General features: G+C 38.3%; 2 protein-coding genes across 3 annotated transcripts in view; both read left to right on the top strand.

Moving 5' to 3' along the window:
• Nucleotides 1-20: 20 nt before the first annotated feature.
• On the top strand, nucleotides 21-2,627 carry mrpl57 (mitochondrial ribosomal protein L57). 2 transcript variants are annotated; one of them, XM_023327888.1, is made up of 2 exons: nucleotides 21-107; nucleotides 2,124-2,627. In XM_023327888.1, exon 2 carries the CDS (start codon nucleotides 2,142-2,144, stop codon nucleotides 2,451-2,453), a length of 312 nt encoding a protein of 103 aa, XP_023183656.1. In that variant the 5' UTR covers nucleotides 21-107; nucleotides 2,124-2,141; the 3' UTR covers nucleotides 2,454-2,627. The 2 variants fall into 2 exon arrangements, with proteins under 2 accessions (XP_023183656.1, XP_005807907.1); XM_005807850.2 differs by lacking the exon at nucleotides 21-107 and adding an exon at nucleotides 618-754.
• Nucleotides 2,628-4,203: 1,576 nt separating this feature from the next.
• The window catches only part of kcnh1 (potassium voltage-gated channel subfamily H member 1), a 65,875-nt gene continuing 48,803 nt past the window's right edge, over nucleotides 4,204-21,275 (top strand). Inside the window, exons 1-2 of the mRNA XM_023327975.1 lie at nucleotides 4,204-4,584; nucleotides 12,116-12,239. Coding sequence (XP_023183743.1) covers nucleotides 4,512-4,584; nucleotides 12,116-12,239 — 197 coding nt within the window. The 5' untranslated portion in view covers nucleotides 4,204-4,511. The remainder of the gene's footprint in view (nucleotides 4,585-12,115; nucleotides 12,240-21,275) is intronic.

The raw sequence follows: 21,275 nt of genomic DNA, 5'->3' as shown, positions 1-21,275 counted from the left end.
GCGACGCGGCTGTCGCGGGCTCGACTCCCGGACCCGACAACGTTTACCTTCCTGTCAACCTACTTTGAAAAAGGGGCACTAGAGTCCACAAAATGACCCCTTGCGAGGTGATAAAACAGATAGATTTGTATTTTTGCTTCAAACCAATACATTATTAATATGCTGCTTAAAATGATCTTCCTCTACAGGTTCATCCCTTATAAATGTAGGCTCAAATATCAGTTAAGCAATATTACATGCTTACACAATTTTTCGTAAATCTTTATTTGGGTATTTATGACTAAAAAAAATAGTTGTTTTTTATTTGTGTTTGAACCTTCTCCTGCGCCGTACCGAAATGGGAATTGAGGCTCTTTTTTTATAGACCGGAATTATTTATCTCGGCTCACTAGAAAAAGAGCCGATTATTTCGGCTCATAAATGTTTCTGTCATTTATTGCTTTTTAAAAAAAATAAAATTTTGGAATGTGTATAGTAAATTTATATAGACAAATGTATGCAAAACTATTTTAGAGTTAATCGTGTGAAAAGTCAAATTTATTTGAACATTGCATTCACTTCGTCGTTCATTGGAATAAATCAACACATAGAGCCGACTCGGTTTCCAGCGACACGCCGCTGCTCCGGAAGTATTACAAATGACCCCCGAAGCTAGCTAGCCGTCACATTTTTGATGTTTGACTTGTCTTATTGAATTCTGGCTGTGTTTCTACCTAAACGTCGAAGGTTTGACTGTATTCAACACTTGTTAAAGGTGGGGCAAATGACACAATTGTCTCTTACAGTTTCGTTTGTGCTGTAAGTTTAAAATGATTCTGTTTTAGTCTGTCCTTGTTGTTGCTAACTCAGCTTTAGCTTGTAGCTTAGACAGAATGTTAAAATGCTAACGCTGCTTTCTCCAGCTCTGTTTTGCATTAGTTTTATGTGAAACTTCTTATAAAACTGTGCGAGCTGCGTAAATATTTTATTTCTTTCTATCTTCTGCCCTTTTCCACAATAACCCTCCTAAACAAACAAAGATAAAATAATTTTTTTTTTAATCACGCTATCTTCCTGTTGTAAAATGATCATCATCGTGACTCAGTGTGCAAAGGGCAGCTTTTAGTAAAATAACAAATTAGCAAGATTTATTGCATTGGGAGTGAGACTCCTTGACGTGAGTTTTGTTATATAAGTTTTTGTCTCAATAATAAGAAACAGTGCTACTGTTCAGTTCTAGTTAGAGCTGTTAATGTGTTTACATCAGTAAAACAAATACTAAACTCCAAAACCAGAAAGTAGTGATAGCTAGATAGGTTTTATTGAAGCTTCAGCAAATTAAACCTTCATACCGTGTTGGTAAAATTTTTTTATTATTACAGAGAATAGACTTTATTTTCATTATACTGGGAGGCACAACAAAATGGAGGATGCTCCCACTGAGCCCCACAGAAATTAAAAAATGGCAGAAAGAGGTACTTTTCTTAAATTGTGCGACCTATGAAATATACGCTGATTATATAAAATGTACTCAAAGAAACATATTGGTAACATTAAGACAGTGTCGATAGTGAAGCTCTGTGTGACATTGTTCTGGTGATTTCAATGAAACAAATGTTGAATCAAGGTTGTTTTCAAATGTATCCCTATTGCTTGGAACATGCTACTGAACTTTGGTTCAAGTGTCCTAAGAGCTGATGCAAAATAAGTCAAGACTGGCATAAAATTAGTAAAATTCAGCAATAAGTCTGACGAGAAATAAGGATCATTAAGTCTTAAGAGGCTGCAAAGTGTCTTATAGTATTATGAATATCAGAGTACTGAACATTGTGCAGCAACAAGATGATTAGCATTAAATAATATTTGTATTTATATTTTGTAGGGTTTTTTTCTTGTACTTGCATTGCTTCCTCTGATTTGGACTGCTTACCAATTATTGAACAACCTGCTTTATTTCAGCAGTTGCATAAAGTGGTGCTGTTGTACAAAAATACTGATTTCAAAGGAACAGTGGAGGAAAAGAAGAAAAAAAAAACAACTATTCAACCTGTGAAAGTAGTCCACACCAATAATGTGAAGGTTTGCGGAGTTCTATCCTTATCAAAAATTGTTTTCAAACGTTTTGACGGCTCGCGTCGTTCCAGGTGGGATAATTTGCCGCCATGTTCCTCACCCTCATGCTGCTGCGCAAAGGCATTCCCGGGAAGCAGTGGATCGGGAAGCATCGACGCCCGCGGCAGATCACGTGGCAGATGAAAAGCAAGATGGTGGAGCACCTGGAGCGCGAGGCAGAGACCGAGTACTGGCTCAGCCGGCCGTACCTGACGAAGGAGCAGGAGGTCCGCCACGCCGCCGAGCGCAGGGCCCAAACCTGGCTGCAGATCAAGGAGTCCAACTTCGCCAACTTTCCCGAACACAAACGCATAACGGATCACCTGAGTCATCTGAAGATCACCAAGACGTGGTCGAGTTAACGCCTGCGGCTGATTTTTTATTTTTTTTTAGATGCAAAGACTGGTTTTCTCAACAAAATGTTTGTTTCCTGACTTATGTCAATCAGGCTGTTTTGGCGGAAAATATGTAAAAGATGTTGTCTGTCTAAGACGTTGCTTATGTGTGATTGTGGTAATAAAAAAAAATATGTCCCAGCTCGGTGTGTAATTTGTCCTCTTCATATTAGTACTGCCAATATCAGTAATTTTTATTTGAGTCTTTATTTAAAAAAAAAAAAAAAAAGTTCAGTTGCATTCATTTAGCCGTCGTCTTTAAAGGTTAAGTTCAAGTATTTTGTAACCATTTGAGAAATGATGTAGGTCAGTCTCCATGATATAACTATAAAAATGGACTAATTTACTTTTAACTCAAATCATAGGGCTTTCATTTTCCTCCAGAATGGATGTGTTGGTTGAAGTCTGAACCAGTGAATGTTATTTTTCAACACATTGCTGTGATAAAACTGCTTTTATGGCACGAGATAAACAGCCCGTCTGATAAAGCCTCGCCTTTGTGTGAGAACTGCAATATAAGGAGACAGGCTGTAATTTAGGCCACGCTTGTTGCCATTTAAGGACCGACTGCAAGTGAACGCCATACAAGGCAAACATTCACTTGAAGTATAACTTACCTTTGTAGAAACATACTCAGTAACCTAGTTAGCTTTATTTGGACTTCCGATACAAGGGTCACGCTGCTGACATGGACTTCTGTCAAAGTGTGTTTTATAAAAAGTGAGTAAAAATAAACATAAATTTTGTAATGTAAAACCATTGGGAGCACACTTTCCATTCTGAAGTAGAATGTATCACTGCACAGAAAGAGAGATCAAAGCAAATATTACATTAAAAAAACTTGTTTATATTAACTGTATAAACTGAAAAATGTTTAAAGATCAGCTTTCCTTTGAATTCCTGCACTAACGTCTAGCTGTACTACCCTGTTCTTATAATTAATGTCTGGAATTACCTAGATTTCTGAAGAAACGATCATAACTACCATGTGCAATATTTGCTGTACATGCTAGTTGATCAAAATTTACATTTGGAAACCGGTTTCCCTTTTAAAAATAAGGGAAATTAAAATCATAGACATTCATATTTGATGAAAACTTTGTATTTTTGGCAGTCAGATGTTCTTATTCTGAAAAATTTATAGACGCATCACTCGCATTAAGACATTAGGCAGTAGGTTATGTTTTTGCACTGATCATGCCATCCCCATTTGAATTGTGCCCTGGGCAAATGCCCAGAACTCCCCCTCCCCAGAACTTCTGTATGTTTGCTTGTTTGTTGAATGTTTATTTGAATGGGAACAAGTGTTTAGGATACATAATATCAAGCACTACAAAGCTTGATATTAATGTAATAACTTCCATTGAATGCTGCCCTGGGTAATACAGTTACAGAGCAGCTGTATTTGTTTTGATATTAAATAAAGAACAGAACTGCAATTAGGTGAGCTATGAAAGAAACAGAGTGACTCGCAACAGAAGGGGCCAAATGCAAAATGCACTCCACACTTTACAGAATTTGATTTGCACAAAGAGGACAAACACACTCATTTATTTCAACATATGTAAATTACTTTCATTACGTCTCAATAAAATATATTGAAGCTTGTGGATGTAAATGATAATAATAATAAAAAAAATCCAGAGGTATAAATTATTTTTTGTGTGTGTGTGAAAGAACTGTAGCAGATCCGGCAGATGGCGCTCCTGGACCTTCCAGGCTCGGCTCGCAGGCTTGCCCCTCCTGCACTGTGCAGTGCGGTGCGTCCCGGTCTTGTTTTCCACTCCTGCATGATGAGGCGGTGCGTGAGGCGCCAACGCATCCCACCGGGCTGAGGAGGAGGATGAGGAGGTGGAGGAGGAGGAGGAGGCTAACGAAGCAGAGCAGACAGCTCCTGTCCGCGAAACGCACGCAGCTCCGTCAGTGAAAGAAAGAAAAAAAAAACCCACACAGGAGAAAGCATGAAGAGCAGCGAGGCACTGAGGGGTACATTTTCATCTGCAGAGGACTGAGTGAAGCCGCAGGATGGCGGGGGGGCGGAGGGGACTTGTGGCCCCCCAGAATACTTTTTTGGAGAATATTGTCAGACGGTCGAACGGTAAGGATGATGATCACTATGATATGGTAGACTGACCTGCAAGGTGTGAACAGTTTAGCAAAGGTCTCAGTGTAGCCAGAAATTGTTAGACGGCATCAAATAAACGCACAACGAAGGGAAACAGGAGGCTACTGAGTTGCACAGAATCCAATATTTCTTCCTTTAAAAGAAGAAAAAGAAAATGAAAAGTTGTAAGAGAGAACTGCTGAAGTGTGTCTAGTTCTTGTTAATGTAATTATCTATTTTCACAATGATATGATTTTTTTATTTTTATTTTTTAAAGCACCAGTTTTAGTCCCTGCAGTGCAAGCAGAGAGGAGAGACAGCAGGTCACTGAAATCATTACATTGATTACATAAGACCAGTGGAAGTCTCCGCTGAGAAACGTATGGGCCAGATAGAGATGGAGAGGGATTTCCAGGAGCGAGAGGAAAACCTTAAAAGAGGCTGATTTTCTCGTAACATGCAGAAAGGTGCAGAACTGCCTTAGAGCTCATTGTCATTCCTGGTGTTTGGGGGGGGGGATCATCATCATCATCATCATCCAGGGTGCAGTTTGAAACTCAACTTAAGCCCTTGTTGCAAATGCCTCAAGCTGTTAAGAGGATTTAACATCCAGCTTTAACTAAACAACAGATTCTGCTCACCCAGGCAGAACAAAAACAACAAAAAAAGCCCGGTAGTTTTTGTAGAATGCTGCTGATTGTCAAAGTAGAACACAGAGGGGTGATTAGACAAGCAATTAACGGACTTTGTTTAAGGATAAAACGAATTCAGATTAAACCCTCGTCACATAATCACAGTTTTATTCACAGAGCATAAAAAAATAGAAGGGTGAATTTTTTGTATCCATTTCTAGCTCGAAAAAGAAAAGAAAAATCAAGCTTTTTTTTTTTTTTGCTGATAGAAAATAGATAATCCATCACATTGGACACAGAAGTGTATTGTGAAAATTGGAAGCCCTGTGCATTGTTTCCTGTCACCCTTTGGCCTTTATTAGATGAAATAGAAAGTGGCAGGGTGAGCTGGAGAGGTGTAACACTGAGCAGTGATCTGTGAAACCGAAGCAGGGACGCTAGTGTGGTTTTGGGTGCGAGCCACGATGTATGTATGTATGTATGCATGCATGTATGTGTGTGTGCAGGCGTGTACGTGTATGTATGTGCGCACACATCCCATGGCCGCAGCGTTTTCTGTCAGAGGAAACGATCATTTCGTCAGAAGCAAACCCTTCAGCTCCACCATCATTTTAAAAAGACATCTGTATTAAAATGCACGATGACGGAAAGCAAACATCTTACCAAATATTAAAAAGGTAAATCCAAACTTAAAAAAAAAAATAAAAAAATCCATTCTTATGACCTTGTGGTTATTGATTAGTAAGCAGTTTATTGCTACAAACAAACCGAAGAAGAAGAAGAAGAAAAAAAACATGACTCTTTAAATCTGCAGGATGCCACCGGGACAGTGGTGGGTGGGAGCTCGTAAACAGTGAAGGAAGTCGTCCTTTTGCTGCTAAATAAGCAACTCATCACAATTGCCTAGACATATTGATTTTTACATTCCTAGCCAGTAGTTTGTCTCTGACCACTAATTAAAAATTGCTACAGATCTTTGGCTCTACAGACATTTCTGGACTGCAGCTCACAAATAGCAGAAATGATGAGTCAACGACTTCCTTTAAACTCAGACGTGGATTTTTAAAGCAGCCTGCAGATGTGGATGAATTTATTGGCACCTGTACATTGATTTTTTTCTGAGTATAATTTTGTATTTATAATCGCTGATTATGTACGCAAAATACACTCTGTGAAAAAGGAAAGCACTTTTCTCAGAAGAGAAAATAAGGTTAGAAAAAAAGAATCTTCACGCATTCCTCGTTACAAAATCTTTCTAGATGGAGTTAAGGAAAGGAAACAGGCCCACAGCATCATGGATTCTGCACTGTACCTTAACAGCGGGCAGGATGCGCTTCTTCACATCTTCATTTGTAGTTTTATGCCGAGCTCACTCGGAGTGTTTCATAGTCTTGAGCTACACTAGAGTTTGAAAAACTCCACGTGCTTACGTTTGTGAAGGTAGGACGGAAGAGGCTTTCTGGTGGCTTCACTCCCAAACAAATCAACGTCCCACTTAACTGCTGCTATAGAAACTTGACAGGAAAGGGTTGAACTATGTGTGCTGTCACATTTACACACCAAGGAAGCAGAAATTTATAGTTTTTTTAATTCAACTTTTTACAAACAAAATAGTTTCAAAAGTAAAGTACAAATTCAGGACATATGCCACATTTATATTAAAGGGATATTTGCTAACAACTGTGCAATCAGTAATAAAAATAGAACAAATATTTCCTAAGACGGATTTTTTCCCTCCACTAAACCAATATGATCAAATCAAAGACTTGATTTTTCTTAAATCTTCAATTTCAGATTATTCGACTGCAATGAAAGACTAATTTATTGTCCACCAAGGGTCCAAGAAATGTGTCCACATCTGTATCTGTTTTGTGAAAAAAAGGATGTTTTTAACTAGTTTATTAATTTTTATAGCTAATTTGCAAAATCTTTGGGCTTTGTTGGGTCTTATTGGATCCGGCCTGATAAAGAGCTTTTTCACACCCTCGACATCAGTGCTGTATCTGCAGTGGGTCAGCTTTAACACAATTACACGTGTCCAACCTGTTTTCTGTGTCGTGCCAAAGGGACAGGAAATGGAGACCAATAATCCAGGAAAAAAGTGTTTTCATGTAGCCACAGACTCATCAATCAGACTTTTTTTTTTCCCGGCTGACGCTGATTTCTGGTTTTCTCTAACATCTGACCTGCCTGTTCCATTTTTGACTGATTAGATGTTTTTTTTTTTTGTCCTCTAGGGCATAAGTCACAAAAAAAGAACAAAATGTGCTGCTGCTTTTTCATATAGAAGTATTAGATTTAAATCAAACAGAAAATGAAGGCATTACTAGATTCTAGGTCACTAATCTTTATCTGGTTTTCATCCAACTCAAGAAAGTTGCAACAGTTTGTGTGTCAATAAAGTAGAAATTATGAAATGATGGAATTGCTTTGATGACATAAGTTTTCATCATTTCATGGATCTCTGCTAAAAGTAGAAAGTAAATCCCCCAATTCTGATTGATTGATACATGTTTGGTTTGACTTTTTCTACTTTTGAAAGTGACTATAAACGTTTGTTTATCCCCAAAACGGAATATTGTTGTAAAGCTATTTTACACCCTGGATTCCCTTCCAAAAAAAATAAAAAATACAAGTGAAATTGTATATTTTCTGCTTCTTAAATGCAAAATGTGGTACTTTTATTCATGAGAGCTCCCCCCCTGTCATCAAAATAAAGAAGTAAAATTTGGATTCCAATCAAAGCGGATTCATCTTGTGTTGCCGCGTCTGTTTCGCATTGACACTAAATAGCCGGGTTCTGTTGCATCAAAAGTAGCAGCCAAGAAAACGCTGGCAGCTAAAGCCGTGAAGCCTGCGCAGCATCTTTTGCGTGCTGCAGGTTATGCTGTTCACCGTCAGGCTCCGTGCGTTCGTTTTTTGTTTTTTTTGGCACCATTGTTTGCGTGTTGAAGAAATAGGGTTGAAAATAAATTTGCAATGGGTTAGGGTTTGTAATTGCTCTTATAACATTTGTCAGGATTTTTGCTCTCACTTCTTCTGCTTGGCATGTAGGTTGAGCACATTTTTAAGCAGCTCGTATCAAAGCTTATAGAGGGAAAATGCAGCCAGCAGAGTCAAGTTAAGGTTGAATATATATGTGTATATGACACTGTAATTATCTGCCTTTTTACCTTACACACCCCTACTGACAGTTAGTGTCTGCCTCTGTGTTATTTTGATTACTTTAGATGTAGACATTCTTTTTTTTCAGGCAGTGTTTTATGATGTTCGTGTGACACAATGAGCTGATTTGGCGAAAACAACAACAGCACAAATTGGTAAGGAAGTTGCCAACTACAGAGAACTGCTAAAATGTGCCCACATTCAGTATCTCTACTACGTTTAAAAATGAAAGAGAGGTCCTAATAGTTGGAGAACTATATGCCAGCTTTCATTCTGGTTGTGTGTGAGAGAGTGAGACTTTCAGTAGCTAACAGGAAGGCTGAAAAAAATACAAGTTTTGCCATTTAAAAAAAAAAATTGAATTGTTTTGAGCTTCCAACTTCTGCCTGTCATTGAACATCCTGGATTTGGGAATGCTGTCAGCCTCTTGGAAATTTCGCAATAAAGAAAAAGGTTGACAGTCTCTTGAAAGAATACTAAAGCTGCTGTTTTATTAATGCCGGCTGTGCTAACTTTGCTAATTGCTAATAGAAAATGCTCGTGAGACTTAAGCATATCAATTTGATAATTATTCCATGTGTTTTGTAATACAGGAGCAAACAAAATAGAAACAAAACAAAAAAAGAAACTGCTTCACAATGACTGCTGGCTCTGTGGGACACTGCCTCGGCTCCTGGTGCCATTAATTATTGACCGCTCATAGCAGGAGACCAGGAAGAAGCGTTTTGAAGTCGTGAATTGCAGTTCTTAATGAGAATCAGAAAAAGCAGCGATTCGCAGGTCAACGCTTTATAAAAACCACAGATCGACAATCAGCCGCAAAAATTATAACCTTGTGGACAAGCGCTTTTAATGTTAATAAAGCTACCATGTTGCATTTACCCGTAAAAATTCACAGTGTGTTAATGGAAAACATTTGAAACACTTGAATTATGGATAAGTCCATTGGCATTAAAGATCCAGAGCTGTGTGTCTTTTGTTTACTGCAGATCGTCATCTCTGTCTGACATTCTTCATTCATTCAAATGTTTCTCCCTGTACTCTGTTAACTTTCTTTTCTTTTCAAACATTTCAGTTTGGACACTGCCACATAGACAGACAGGTACACTGTGAAGTTTAACATGGAGTGCTCCCTATTTCAGTATCTCTCTGCGCCTTGTTAGCTCTTTAGCCGTTTCAATGACGTGTATTTCCCAGAAGTAAGTCAGCCAGAGAGTGTTTCAGTTCCAACCCCGTTTCTCACAAAGATCCTCATGCATGTGGCTGTTGTGAAGGACACCTGGGCATGTGATGTGTTGTGGATCATCTTCTGTCACTGTGCTGACGCTTTAAGTTGCTGTTTGTGTTACTGTGACTTTCTGTGTCGATGAACGTTTTCTGTTTTATGTGGCCAGTTTTCTTTTTTCCCCTCTCCCCGCTCTTTTACCAACCCTTTTATCGTAGTAACTATAAAAAGGTTCGTCTCAGACTAAAACTCACAATGTCATATGTGAAAATTAGGATAATTCATTTTAAAATGTTTGCTTTGTTTGTTTCTATTTGCTTTAAAAAAAATGCTACTCTTATTGTACATTTAACTTTTTTTTTTTTTTTGTGGATATCTGCAAAACAAAAAGACTGATTTTCTTTCAAGTACTGCAAATTTTCCTAAAATTTTCCCAAATAATTAGGTGCAAATGTTTTATTCTCCTACAAAAGTTAGGTCAATCTAATTAATCTAATAAGTGTAACAAATGAGATTTACATATCGTTCTTATTATATTTCCCTTAGAAATAGCTAAAAACTGAAATATAAATAGATATTTAAGGATTTATGACAGACGAGCATGACTATAGGATGAGTTTTAAGTTCATTAATGATTTACTAGATTTCTATTGTTTTTTCTCCAGGGTGGAATGATTGTACACTTGAGCACTTAAATAAATCTCATCAACATAACTTAAAACGTTCCAAAAGCTCAGTCCGAGTCTGCTTCATCACTTCTCAGCCCAAGTTATGCCTGTTTTTGGTAACGTAGTCTTTAGGGAACATTTGACTCCGTTGCAATTCATGCATCTATTTGTTGATGTGGAGCTAGGTTAGAAAATGTCTAGACTAATATCAAAAAAGCCTCACATCATGGTGGTGAAAGCACTACTTGGTACAGTCAAAGGCTCATCTTGACTATTCCAAATATACTGATGGTTGTTGTTGTCATATTGCTCGACCTTTGTCGAACCTAAATTCAAAGGGAAAAGTTAAGGAATGGGGCTAAATCCAGCTCTATGCCAGGATGACAACCTGTTTATTTCTGTGCAAGAGCGGTCCAACATCCAGCAAAATGTGTGCCAGACGCTTTTTGAAGTCTTAATAATGTGCTACAGAGGTAACTTGCGATAAGGTTAAACATTTTTGAGGTTGCCGTTAAGTCCAAAATGACTCGCACCCCTTGGCAGATGTAAATTTAAAATGAATTTCGTCCAAACCAAGTTTGTTTCTGGTTGGAAGTGAGACAGGCATGTCTCAAAACTCAACAAAACGACCTAAAACAATCATTAGTTTTAAAAAAACCCATTTCATTTTATTCACAGTTTAATAAAAAAAAAAAAAAAGAAAAAACGACACATTACAAGCTATTTATAACCTATTTTTCTCAAAAATCAACAGGAAAACCCTATTGAAACGACCAACAAGCTTTTTTTTTTTTGGATGATTTCTTCTTTTTTTAAAATCTGATTTATCTTTGATGATGAGCTTCAAGCCTTTGAAGGAGGACGGGCTCCTTACCATCACCCCAATCTTTGGCTTTCTGAACAAATGTTTTATCATATTTAGGTCAGGACTCCAAAATGTTTCATATTATCGCCACTCAGAAGAAACATGTTGGTAAAATTAAAAGATGACCTAATCATCCACGTGATGAAAAAATCTTAGTTGTTTTTGTTGTATGATCACTTCCACCCTTGGCAAATAACAAATCAAATAAACTAAAAATCCTCAAATGAATGTGAGTTCCAACCCCCTGACGAGTAAACCCAAACATTTGACTGAAACTGTAACTACTGTATGTCTGCATCTGAATATTTAGGTTTTCACATCGTTCAACTTAGAAGCCTTAATCAGATTAAACCTCACACCCTGGCAAAATGATAAATTAGGTTTCTTACACACTCTGCATAAAGAGCGGTCAAGAGGAGAGTTGTTTGCGTTTTCTACAGAGAAAGTTAAGAGAAAGAAAAAAGAAAAGCTGGTTTTATGGTGTTCTGTTCTTGAAGCAAGAGTTTTACTCTGTGTGAAGGATGTAATGAGGCGTAGACAATTAGAGACCCTAATGGCAACCACTTAAAAGCGTTTTGGCACTCAAAGGCAGTACATTTGCTGCTTTTAACTAATGGTGTAAGCGTTACTGTGTAAACTATACTTTTTCAATAAAATCCATGTTTCCCACAGCTTTCAAAGATTCAAATCATGAGGATGTACCTTAGCTAGACGTCGAAACCAATTAACATTTAAATATTTTGAACCGTAAAAGTCTGTATGTAATTACAAAAACAGATTTAAGACATATTTAACTTTTAACTCTTGTTTAAACATGCTTTAAGTCGGATTTCCTTTGAGTTTCCAAAGAACTCGCTCATCTCGACCTTCTCCTCAGCAAAAATATCATTTTAGATTGTGTATGTGACGGCTTTTGATAGCACCCTGTCATCTAAAGTTGCTCTCTTCTTTCATGTCCTCTTCAAAACAGACACCAACTTTGTCCTGGGCAACGCTCAGATAGTGGACTGGCCCATCGTCTACAGCAACGATGGCTTCTGCAAGTTGTCAGGGTACCACAGGGCGGAGGTGATGCAGAAAAGCAGCACCTGCAGGTAGGGGGCGACGAGATGTACGCCTATAAGTCACAATGTTGAAATTTGTGAACTAGGGGTGATTTGTCGGCCAGCCGATTTATCCGTGACGATTTCCTTAGTTTTGGGAGATCGGTGATCGGCTGATTATTACATATGAAGCCGATCTTATCCACCGATCTTATCTAGCTTGGCAAATGTGTAAGAATCAAGTACTGTCCTCTTTTGCTCTCCGGTGAGAAGGGTTCGACTGACAGACCAGCCCTCCAAGTTATATCTGCATGTTTACAATTAACAATAGTGACCCAACTGTTGCCAACACAACAACTTTCTTTCTTGCTCTATTGAGCAACATTTCGGACAAAAAAAAAAAAAAAAGGTATCGGCCAAAATTGGAATCTGCAGATTAAGCTTTCTAAGAGATCGGTAATCAGCGATCGGCCAGAAAAGTGCAATCGGTGCACCCCGATTGTAAACCTTTACATTCCCAAATGTAAATTCAAAAAATATCTTGAAAGCCTTTCTATTAGGCTATCCATATTCAATTACAGACTATTTTTGATTTAATATAATAAAGTTGGTCAGTGTTTCACCAGTGGAAATAGCTGTTATTAACTCATTCTTGAAAGTGGGTGAAATTCCAGGAATATCTTTAAAACTGTGTTTTTAGTTGGATTTCTTTTTTGTTCTGATTCTGTACCCTGTTTATAAAGACTGGCATTGGATTTGCTTAAAATGTTCTTCATGTTTTAATCAAGCAGGATTAAATGTCTGCAATAAAATCTGTGTAGTCTCACATAAAGCAGCAGGAAATGGGATAGCGAACTACCATTATTTTCTAAAAATATACCCGATTATATCCAGGAATATGATTGGCAGGAAAGATTTTCCGCAACAGAAAGCAGCGTATAAATATGAAGTAAAGAGAGACGGATCCATGGTTTGATTTTTATTATTACAAATAAAAATACGACGACGGAAGCAATTCCCAAATGTTGCTTTTGCTAACCTCGTGCTCACATGGATGGAGAACATTTGTGAACATTCATTTTTCAAATATTGCAGGAGATCCTTGGTTGGATTTTGATCTGAAATTTGACTGGGCCATTCCAAAACATTAAGCCAACACTAACTAGTGTTTCCTTGACCTTTTAGAACTTGTACCGCTTAAGAAACGAGCCTAAAACTGTTGTTTTACCTCCTAAAACAACAGTACAGCTGGAGTTTGATTTTCATTTGTTGTGAAAACAAAACAAAATTTCCTCCATTAGCATTTCTTTGATAGTTGAAACTTAGTTATTTGTTTAATTATGTGTTCCTGTGATAACATTTGAATTCGGCTAAAGCCTTCAGGATTGAAGTTGATAATGCCACAAAGTGGTTAGTAGATGAGGATTGAGACCCGGGGTAAAGTGAATGAAGGAGTTTAATGATGTTCAAAGTGAATGAAGGAGTTTAATGACGTTCAAAACAGAACTCAGGTCCAGGCACCACAGGTGAGGAACAAGACAACACTAGCCCAGGTTGACACACCTATGACACGGATCCAGCGGGGAACAGAGGAGACAGGCAAGGTTAAACACACAAGGGAAATAATCAGGGGAACAAGAGACGGGTGGGATCAATCAGGAACTCGACAAGATAACACAGGGACTAAATTAACTAATAATCGCACACCAAAACCCAGATCTTTACAGATATAAGTAAGAAAAATGTTCCCAAAACTCAAAGCCCTGACTGAAAACATGGCCGTCTTGTGAGATAGAACTGCAGTAATATTTCTGAAGAGTTTTTTATTTTTGAAATTTTTGCTTGTATTTATTGCTCTTTTCGTGATTTGCGCACAGCCACAAACAGATTTATATTATATATTTTTGTTAACACATTGCTACATTGTTTTAAAGTATAAAATGTGGAAAACAAATATTTTGTCGTCAGTTCTTAGCCTGGTTATTGAGCATAGCAATTACCCAGTCTGACTGGTTTGCAAACTTAGGACAAGACACGTGTTTAACTTTGGTTAGTTATTTCCAAATTATACGTCTAAGCTAAAAGTAAAAAGAAAACTAAACACGTACCTGCACTTGCACCTGATTATCCCACAATTGCATTTGAAATGTTTGTAGTTCATTTGCAAATGAGTCAAATTAACATTATTATTAAATTATTATTGTTAAACACAACGTTAAAGCCAGTAGTTTTAAGACCGAAAACGATGAAGCTAAACCAGTCCATTGTTGCTCTTGTTGTGTTTAAGTTTGTTGTTGTTCTGGAAGGTGAATCTCTGCCTGTAATAGATTCACCAGTCTTAACATAAACTCAAAGCAGTTTTCCTGTCCTTGCCTTAGAAAGGTATGCTGCCACCACCACAGCTCACTGTGAGGATGGTGTGTTCAGGGTGATTGCGGAATGTTAGTTTTCCACCACAGATAGTGGTTTAGTTGTTGACAGAGCATTTAATTACGGGCTCATTGGTCCAGAGTACCTTCTTCCAGGCCTTTCCTATTTCCCTCATGTCTCATGGCAAACTGCAAACTGAAATTCTCAGTGTTTTTTTTTTTATTTTTTATTATTGCTTTCTCCTCAACAGTGATACAAAACGGCCGTATTGGTGAAGTGTTTCATGTTCGTCTAACAAACTCTAGAGTCTTTCACAGAACATCAGTATTCATACGTTTATACGAATTTTATGAAGGGGTAAAATGAATGTTGAAAACTATAAATCATTTCCTTTCCCTTCACTGACGCATGGGCCGTTTGTCTTGGTCTATCACATGAAATCCTAACACAGAACACGGAAGTTGGATGTCCTGCATCTTAGAAAGTCACGGCTTATATTGTTCAGCTAAGAACACAATATAAGCTTTGCAGTCATTTTTTTAACTAAGTCCAAATGAGAAGTGTGTTTAAGTGTTTTAAGTATGCATAACGAGTAATACTAAAAAAAACCTCAGGGAGTGATTGTTCAGAACAACACATTCGACTAATCATTGAGTTTGTTAAAACATAAAACTTGAATTCCTTTGGTTTTTTTTTTTCTTTCTTTCTGAGACTTTTAGTGACAGTGATATAATTGCTCCACCTACATGCTTAAATAATAGAAAACGGAACACCCTCTCGCTCTTGTTCTTGATTTTAATGGTATTTGTGAGAACTCTCTATGGCTCATTGTAAAAAAAAAAACCCCGAAAAAGTCAATTAAAAGCCAGAGGTGCCTAGAAGCAGCGTCAATCTGCACATTTTCTGCAGCTGCAGTGTTTTCTCTCCCGTGTTTACACGACAGCCTCTTTCTGCAGGAAGGTGCCTCGAAGGCACCGCTCCAGCACAACGCGTAGAGAGGGAGAGGGACAAATGAGGCAGGCCCGAAAGTTGTATTTGTGGAAATATTTCCACCTCATTTGTATGGACTGTAATTTGTGTAGGAGTGCAATTATTAAAAAAAACAACTTTATTTAATTGTCGAGATAGTTGCAACACAATGAAACAGCCTCTTTTTTTTTGTCATTCCAAGAAAAGTCTCTTTTTCTTTGGGAATTGTGATCATTGACCTAGTTTCCTTGAAATCCGTCCAGTGACAGACTTGTTGACTGATTGACTTTGACAGAGTCACGACGCCGACAAGGCTCAAAGGCCGAGCTGTGACGAACCGACACATTTTTCGTTTGTCTGTCGTTACAATAAACTTTAAATAGCCGTCAATTAAGTCGAGAGCCCCGGGTGATTATCTTAATGACTAAAGTGCGTGTGCAGAGTTCAGCGGCTAATTGCAGCCACTCATGACAGCGTTTCTTTTCTTTTTACGCCAGACAATGACAATCTGATGCGACGTTCAAAGTCCAGTAGGTGTTTCCCGTTGGAAACAACAGAGATCTGTGACGTGGTCAGGCTGCAAGAGCTGAAACGGGTTCTTTGTAGCTGTAACTGTAAGACTGCGGACATACAGTCTCCCCCTTAGGCGCCCGCCCCAAAAATGTACTCGTAAAGTGATAAAAGCCATCACAAATGAGCCATATTTTCGGCTATTATCCAACTTGTGTTTTTACTGTGCCTGTAATAAGCAAGTCAGTGCCCAATATAAATAGGATCACAGTTGGTGCTGGCAGATTTAAGAAGCCGTGGGAGATTTCATCTGCTCCGGGAGATGGTGTTCGTCACAGCCGGCACATCGGCTATTACTATTTTTGACATGCGCCCCCCCCCCCCCTAAACATAAGCTTAAGAACACTTGCCAACGCAAATATAAAGAGCGAGTGTCAGATGATTTGTTTTAGGTTTATTTTCAGACTGCTGCGGGGAGATGCGGCGTAAGAGGAAGGAAAACAAACCTGGAAACCTCCCGGCTGAATCGGGGAGCCGATTGAAAGAGCTTTGCTAACATTTATTAATGTGTCTCACAAATGAGTTTGGAGGGTACTCGATACCACAACCTGGCAATTAATGAATGATTAATGACAAGTTCCTCCAAACCCCTAGCTGAGGTAACTGTAATGAGCTGGAGGAGGGATATACTGTATTTATTCCTAATGATATAATCATCGGTGAGACGCCTTCCACAGACGGGCAACTAAAGCTTTGTTCATTTGAAAGGAAGGAGCACACATGCCAGTTAGTGCTGCTTAGGTCTACTGATTAGTGATGCAAGCATAAACCTGTAGAAATATAGATAAATAGAAGAATAGATCCAAAGATTTTGGAAGAAACAGATAATTTTATTGAAAAGGATACGTTTCAGACGTTTCCCCACAGTTCCCGTCTTGCTTTTGACTTTGCCTTCTTTAAATTAACCTCAGGCTCTCGTTTTTACGCAATTTTTATTTTTACTTTCTTAAACGTTTGACTCTTGCAAATGATCTCAGGTCTAAAATCAAGCCCTTCCTTTCTTTCATTAACATTTCTTCGGCAATGTTCAGGTGACATCAGTGTGTTCTTGAAGGAGCACTGAGAGCAGAGCATCCTGGAGTCCATAAAATTGGTTTGAAGGAAAAGCGGTTTGAATAGAAACCTAATGTCTGGACGTCTTATCCAGACTTTTAGCCTGAAGTTTATGTAGTTGATATAAAAAAAAAAAACTCCCAGCAATTTACAGAATCCAAGACTTAAGTCCATGTAAGGCGTCGGTTTTTATGAGGCGCCACACCATGGCATAATTTTAGTTGTGCAAACATTTAAAACAAAAATGTAAAACAGTCAAAGTGGTTTAGGTAGAAATGCAACAATTTTTTCTACTTCTGGTAAAAATGCTGATTAGAATACATCAGAATATTATCTTATAGGTCTAAATAAAATAAAGTCAGATTGTCATTTTGGTGGATTGAATTAAGCCAAGCTGATGCAGACTGAATATTTTGGAGGGAAGTTAGCACACTGTGCTCGCAACAGTTGTGTTAAAGTTTTCTCTTCCACATCCGTCTCACTTTGTCCTGACTCTGCTCCCATTAGCCTTCAAAGGTAGGCTGAAGTAGGCAATGATAGACAAGATGAGGTCAGTTATATGAAAGAAAGCATGAACAATTGTTCTCAGAACATCATGTGCTTTACGCTGCTTTAGCCACGCTCAAGATCTTCTTTCGAACTTCTATTAATTTGATGTGGTTATTAGGACTGATTGGTGCAGCATAGTTATTACTGAGTCTTTGCTTGGGATCTCAGAGACCTTGTTGTAGAAGGATTTTTTTTCTAAATGGAGAAAAACAGCTATTTTAAGTAAGAAAATCAAAACTTGGAGTTGTGCAGGTTTAGCCTCAATCGTTCGAATCTGAACTTCATTTCCAAATATTCCAGTAAAAAGCGTCTTCTTAGTTTTGTCATTAAATTATAATGAAACATAGTGGCTTTTCCACCTTTGAAGGCGGCGCCAGTGGCTTACTGACTGCTGCCACAACATTTAAAAGTTCTGAAATAGTGTCACTTGAGGTTGAATAGTAAAAAAAGATCAAACCTACCATTTATTTACGTCTTAACTATCTAAATTTAGATGTCGTTAATTGCTCAAACCCTTAACACATCCACTTCCGCCTCAGTTTTCTTGTACAATCATCATAAAATGAGCCAAATATATGACTTGTACCGAGCGAACAGAGAAAAAACTAAACAAAACCGCAAATCCAAAAGACAATCTCCAAACAAGCAAGGCGCCTGTAGACAGACAGGAGTGAGGATTCAGCACCGAACAATGATAATAAATGATAGAGTGAGGAGTGATTAGGGCAGCGCATGCAGGTCCTGAGCAACGAGTGGGCAGTGGTGACATGGCAAGCAGGGGACACGGCGAGGGTAAGTGAGGGCGCCGCAGGGGAGCGACAGGAAACGGAAACAAAAGATGGAGATATTTAGCTTCAGAGCTGAAGAGAGGCAATAAAGACCAAGAACTAAACATGAAACGTATAAAACAAGCAAAAAACAAAACAAAAACCCCTGAGCAGTAATACTGCTAACACTGTTGACTTTGCTGGATTATTTATTGACCAGTTGACAAGGCGTTTTTCTTTCTGAAGTCGTTTATTTTACAACAGCAAAAAGATATGCAGTATTCACTACAAGCTTTCTAAATAAGTTTAGTCTAGAAATATGAACTCTGAAGTTAGTGCAAATCCTGCATCCTGCGTCCCTGCTGCAACACACCTGAAGCAAATGAATGATTACTGATGAGGCCTTTGCACAGCCTGCTGTAATTCCGCCTTTTGATTCAAGCATTGTGTGTTTGGAAATCCTCTTACTTTGCATATTGAACATAGCTCTTAGTTCATCTGCTGCTTTTTATCATTTGATTTCACCAATTCGGCGATTACACTTGTTCGATGCCACTGGAATAAATGGAAACTTATGAATCATTCTAGAAGATATCCAATGGGAGCCTCTGTTAAATCAAGGTGGTAATTTTTATTTTTATTTATTTTTTTGGTCAAATGAGTATGAACGACAACGGCTGGGATTATCAGGGAAATAGTTTACAATGTTTTACTGTTAGACTTTTAGCGTTTCTACCTGTTTCATTGACTGTTTCTCAATTCCAGTCCTCACGCCGCCTTCCCCTGCATGTTTTAGGTGTTTCCCTTTTGCCACACACCTGGACTGAACCTGTGGGTGATTAACAGGCTTCTGCAGCACTCGATGGTCATGCAATCATTTGAATCAGCTGTTCTGGAATAGAGGCACATCTAAAACATGCAGAGCAGAGGGGCCTGAGGACTGGATTTGAGAAGAACTGGAATAGGGTGTTAGCATTAGCACATCAGTTAACTGCTTGTCCGCCTCTCTTAAGGACGTACAGAACAGAGTGATAACAAGATACTACTAGCAATGAGACGCCACATTGTGCTTCTGAGCTTTGCTCTCCTCTCCTAATAACTGCTATTGATATTGTGATACTTCAAAATTGGCTGCTACTGTTACACTTTACATCTTGTCCTCTGACAAGATGGGCTGTGGGTACATTTTGTAATGTCATTGCAAGCACCCCATAGATTTTTAGGAGGCTTAATGGGTCTGCATACCTCTCCCCAACATGCCAATAGACTGTAAGATTGCTCCTTTTATGCACCGGCTCCTCCGTGAGCCTACGCTCTCAAAAGTGCAAGTTATCATGACCCCGCATCCTCTGAGCAGCTGCACGTTTGTCCTCCTCATCCTGATCAGTTAAAGTAGCACTTTAAGCTTTCATGTGACAGCTTGACAGACACATCCTGGATTCCAGTCTGCACCTTGAAACCCCCCCCCCCCAAAAAAAACCCTGCAGAGATCCTGGATGTCTTCTCCGTCTCCCAGCAACCACTGTCGCACTTGGGTACAGTTAATGAGCATTCGCTGTTCTTGCTGCATCTTGTTTCCCAGAGATAACCCTCTGATTTTGGGGCAAATACAGATGAGACCAGATATTTACATTGTCTGTTGTGGTTACCAATAATGCCACATTAATATCTGTATTGGTCCCGATATTGACAACAATTCTAGATCGGGTATCGGAGAAAATGTGCCCGAACCATAACGGCGAATGAATTCAGTCGAAGTCTATGCTTTGTGCTCCAAATGCTTTATTTAATTTACAATATATTGAGAATTCCTAATTGCACTTGCTGAACTATTTGAAAGAAGGTTTTACTGCAATTTATTTTTTACATGTTTGACCAAGATAGTTAGCCTGTTGTTTTGTCAGTTTCAGTTTCTTCATTATTTATTTGATATTGGCTGTTCTACTCGTAACTGCAGTGACTGAACAAATTAAAGTTGCGTTGTTTTCACATGCAGCTTCTGAAGCTATTGGTATATTTTAGCGTGGCTGTAAAAGTGTGGAATTATCAACTAAATTTGTAATTCAGTATATTTATGTCTGTTTTTTTTTTTTTTTGAAAAGAAAAGTTTTAAGTCAATTCAGCAATGTTTTATTGGATCGGTATGGGACGATGCTAAACTTCAGATGTCTGTATCGGTATCAGAAGTGAAAAAAGTGCTCCCGTTGGCTTATTTTCAGAATAATGAGACTAAGAGACACATTTTATTGTTCTCTTCAAAACTAGACATTTACACACACTAGAAGAAGCCATTATAGTGTCATACACAGTTATATTAGCTACGTTGTTTGCAACCGGATTGTGCGTCCTTTATCTTCTCTTTTCCTTCGGCCTCACATGCCTTTGTGAAGTTTTGAGCACTAATCCTCCAAATAAAACTCTTTAGAGGTAGATTTGGAATGGTATGCATAATTTGTAGAAATTCCAACCTTTAATTAGTTTTTAATAAACAGTCCTTCAGAAAGTTTCACTTTTTGCTTTCATTTCTCTTCAAACATTTCCCCCTGGCTTTAATCATCACATGGACTTTGAGTCCTTTTTAGCTTCTGTCTGAAGCCATCTTTTTGAGCCTCGTTGTGCGGAACATGAAATATTCACTCATTGTGGCTCTTGGATGTTTTTGAGCGCGATGCAAAACATTAAATGTATACTCCTCCTCCCCGAGTCCAAAACCTAACTCCCTATGTGCTGCAGATGTGTTGAGATCAAAGAGGCTATTTCCATCTTAACTGATCTTCCTGTGTATCCGTGATGTTTTTTTAAATAATAT

The sequence above is a fragment of the Xiphophorus maculatus genome, chromosome 22, assembly GCF_002775205.1.
Source record: "Xiphophorus maculatus strain JP 163 A chromosome 22, X_maculatus-5.0-male, whole genome shotgun sequence".
In the NCBI taxonomy this organism is placed as follows: Eukaryota; Metazoa; Chordata; class Actinopteri; order Cyprinodontiformes; family Poeciliidae; genus Xiphophorus; species Xiphophorus maculatus.
Note: the sequence above shows the minus strand (reverse complement) of the source record. Positions and strands in the feature narration are given on the sequence as shown.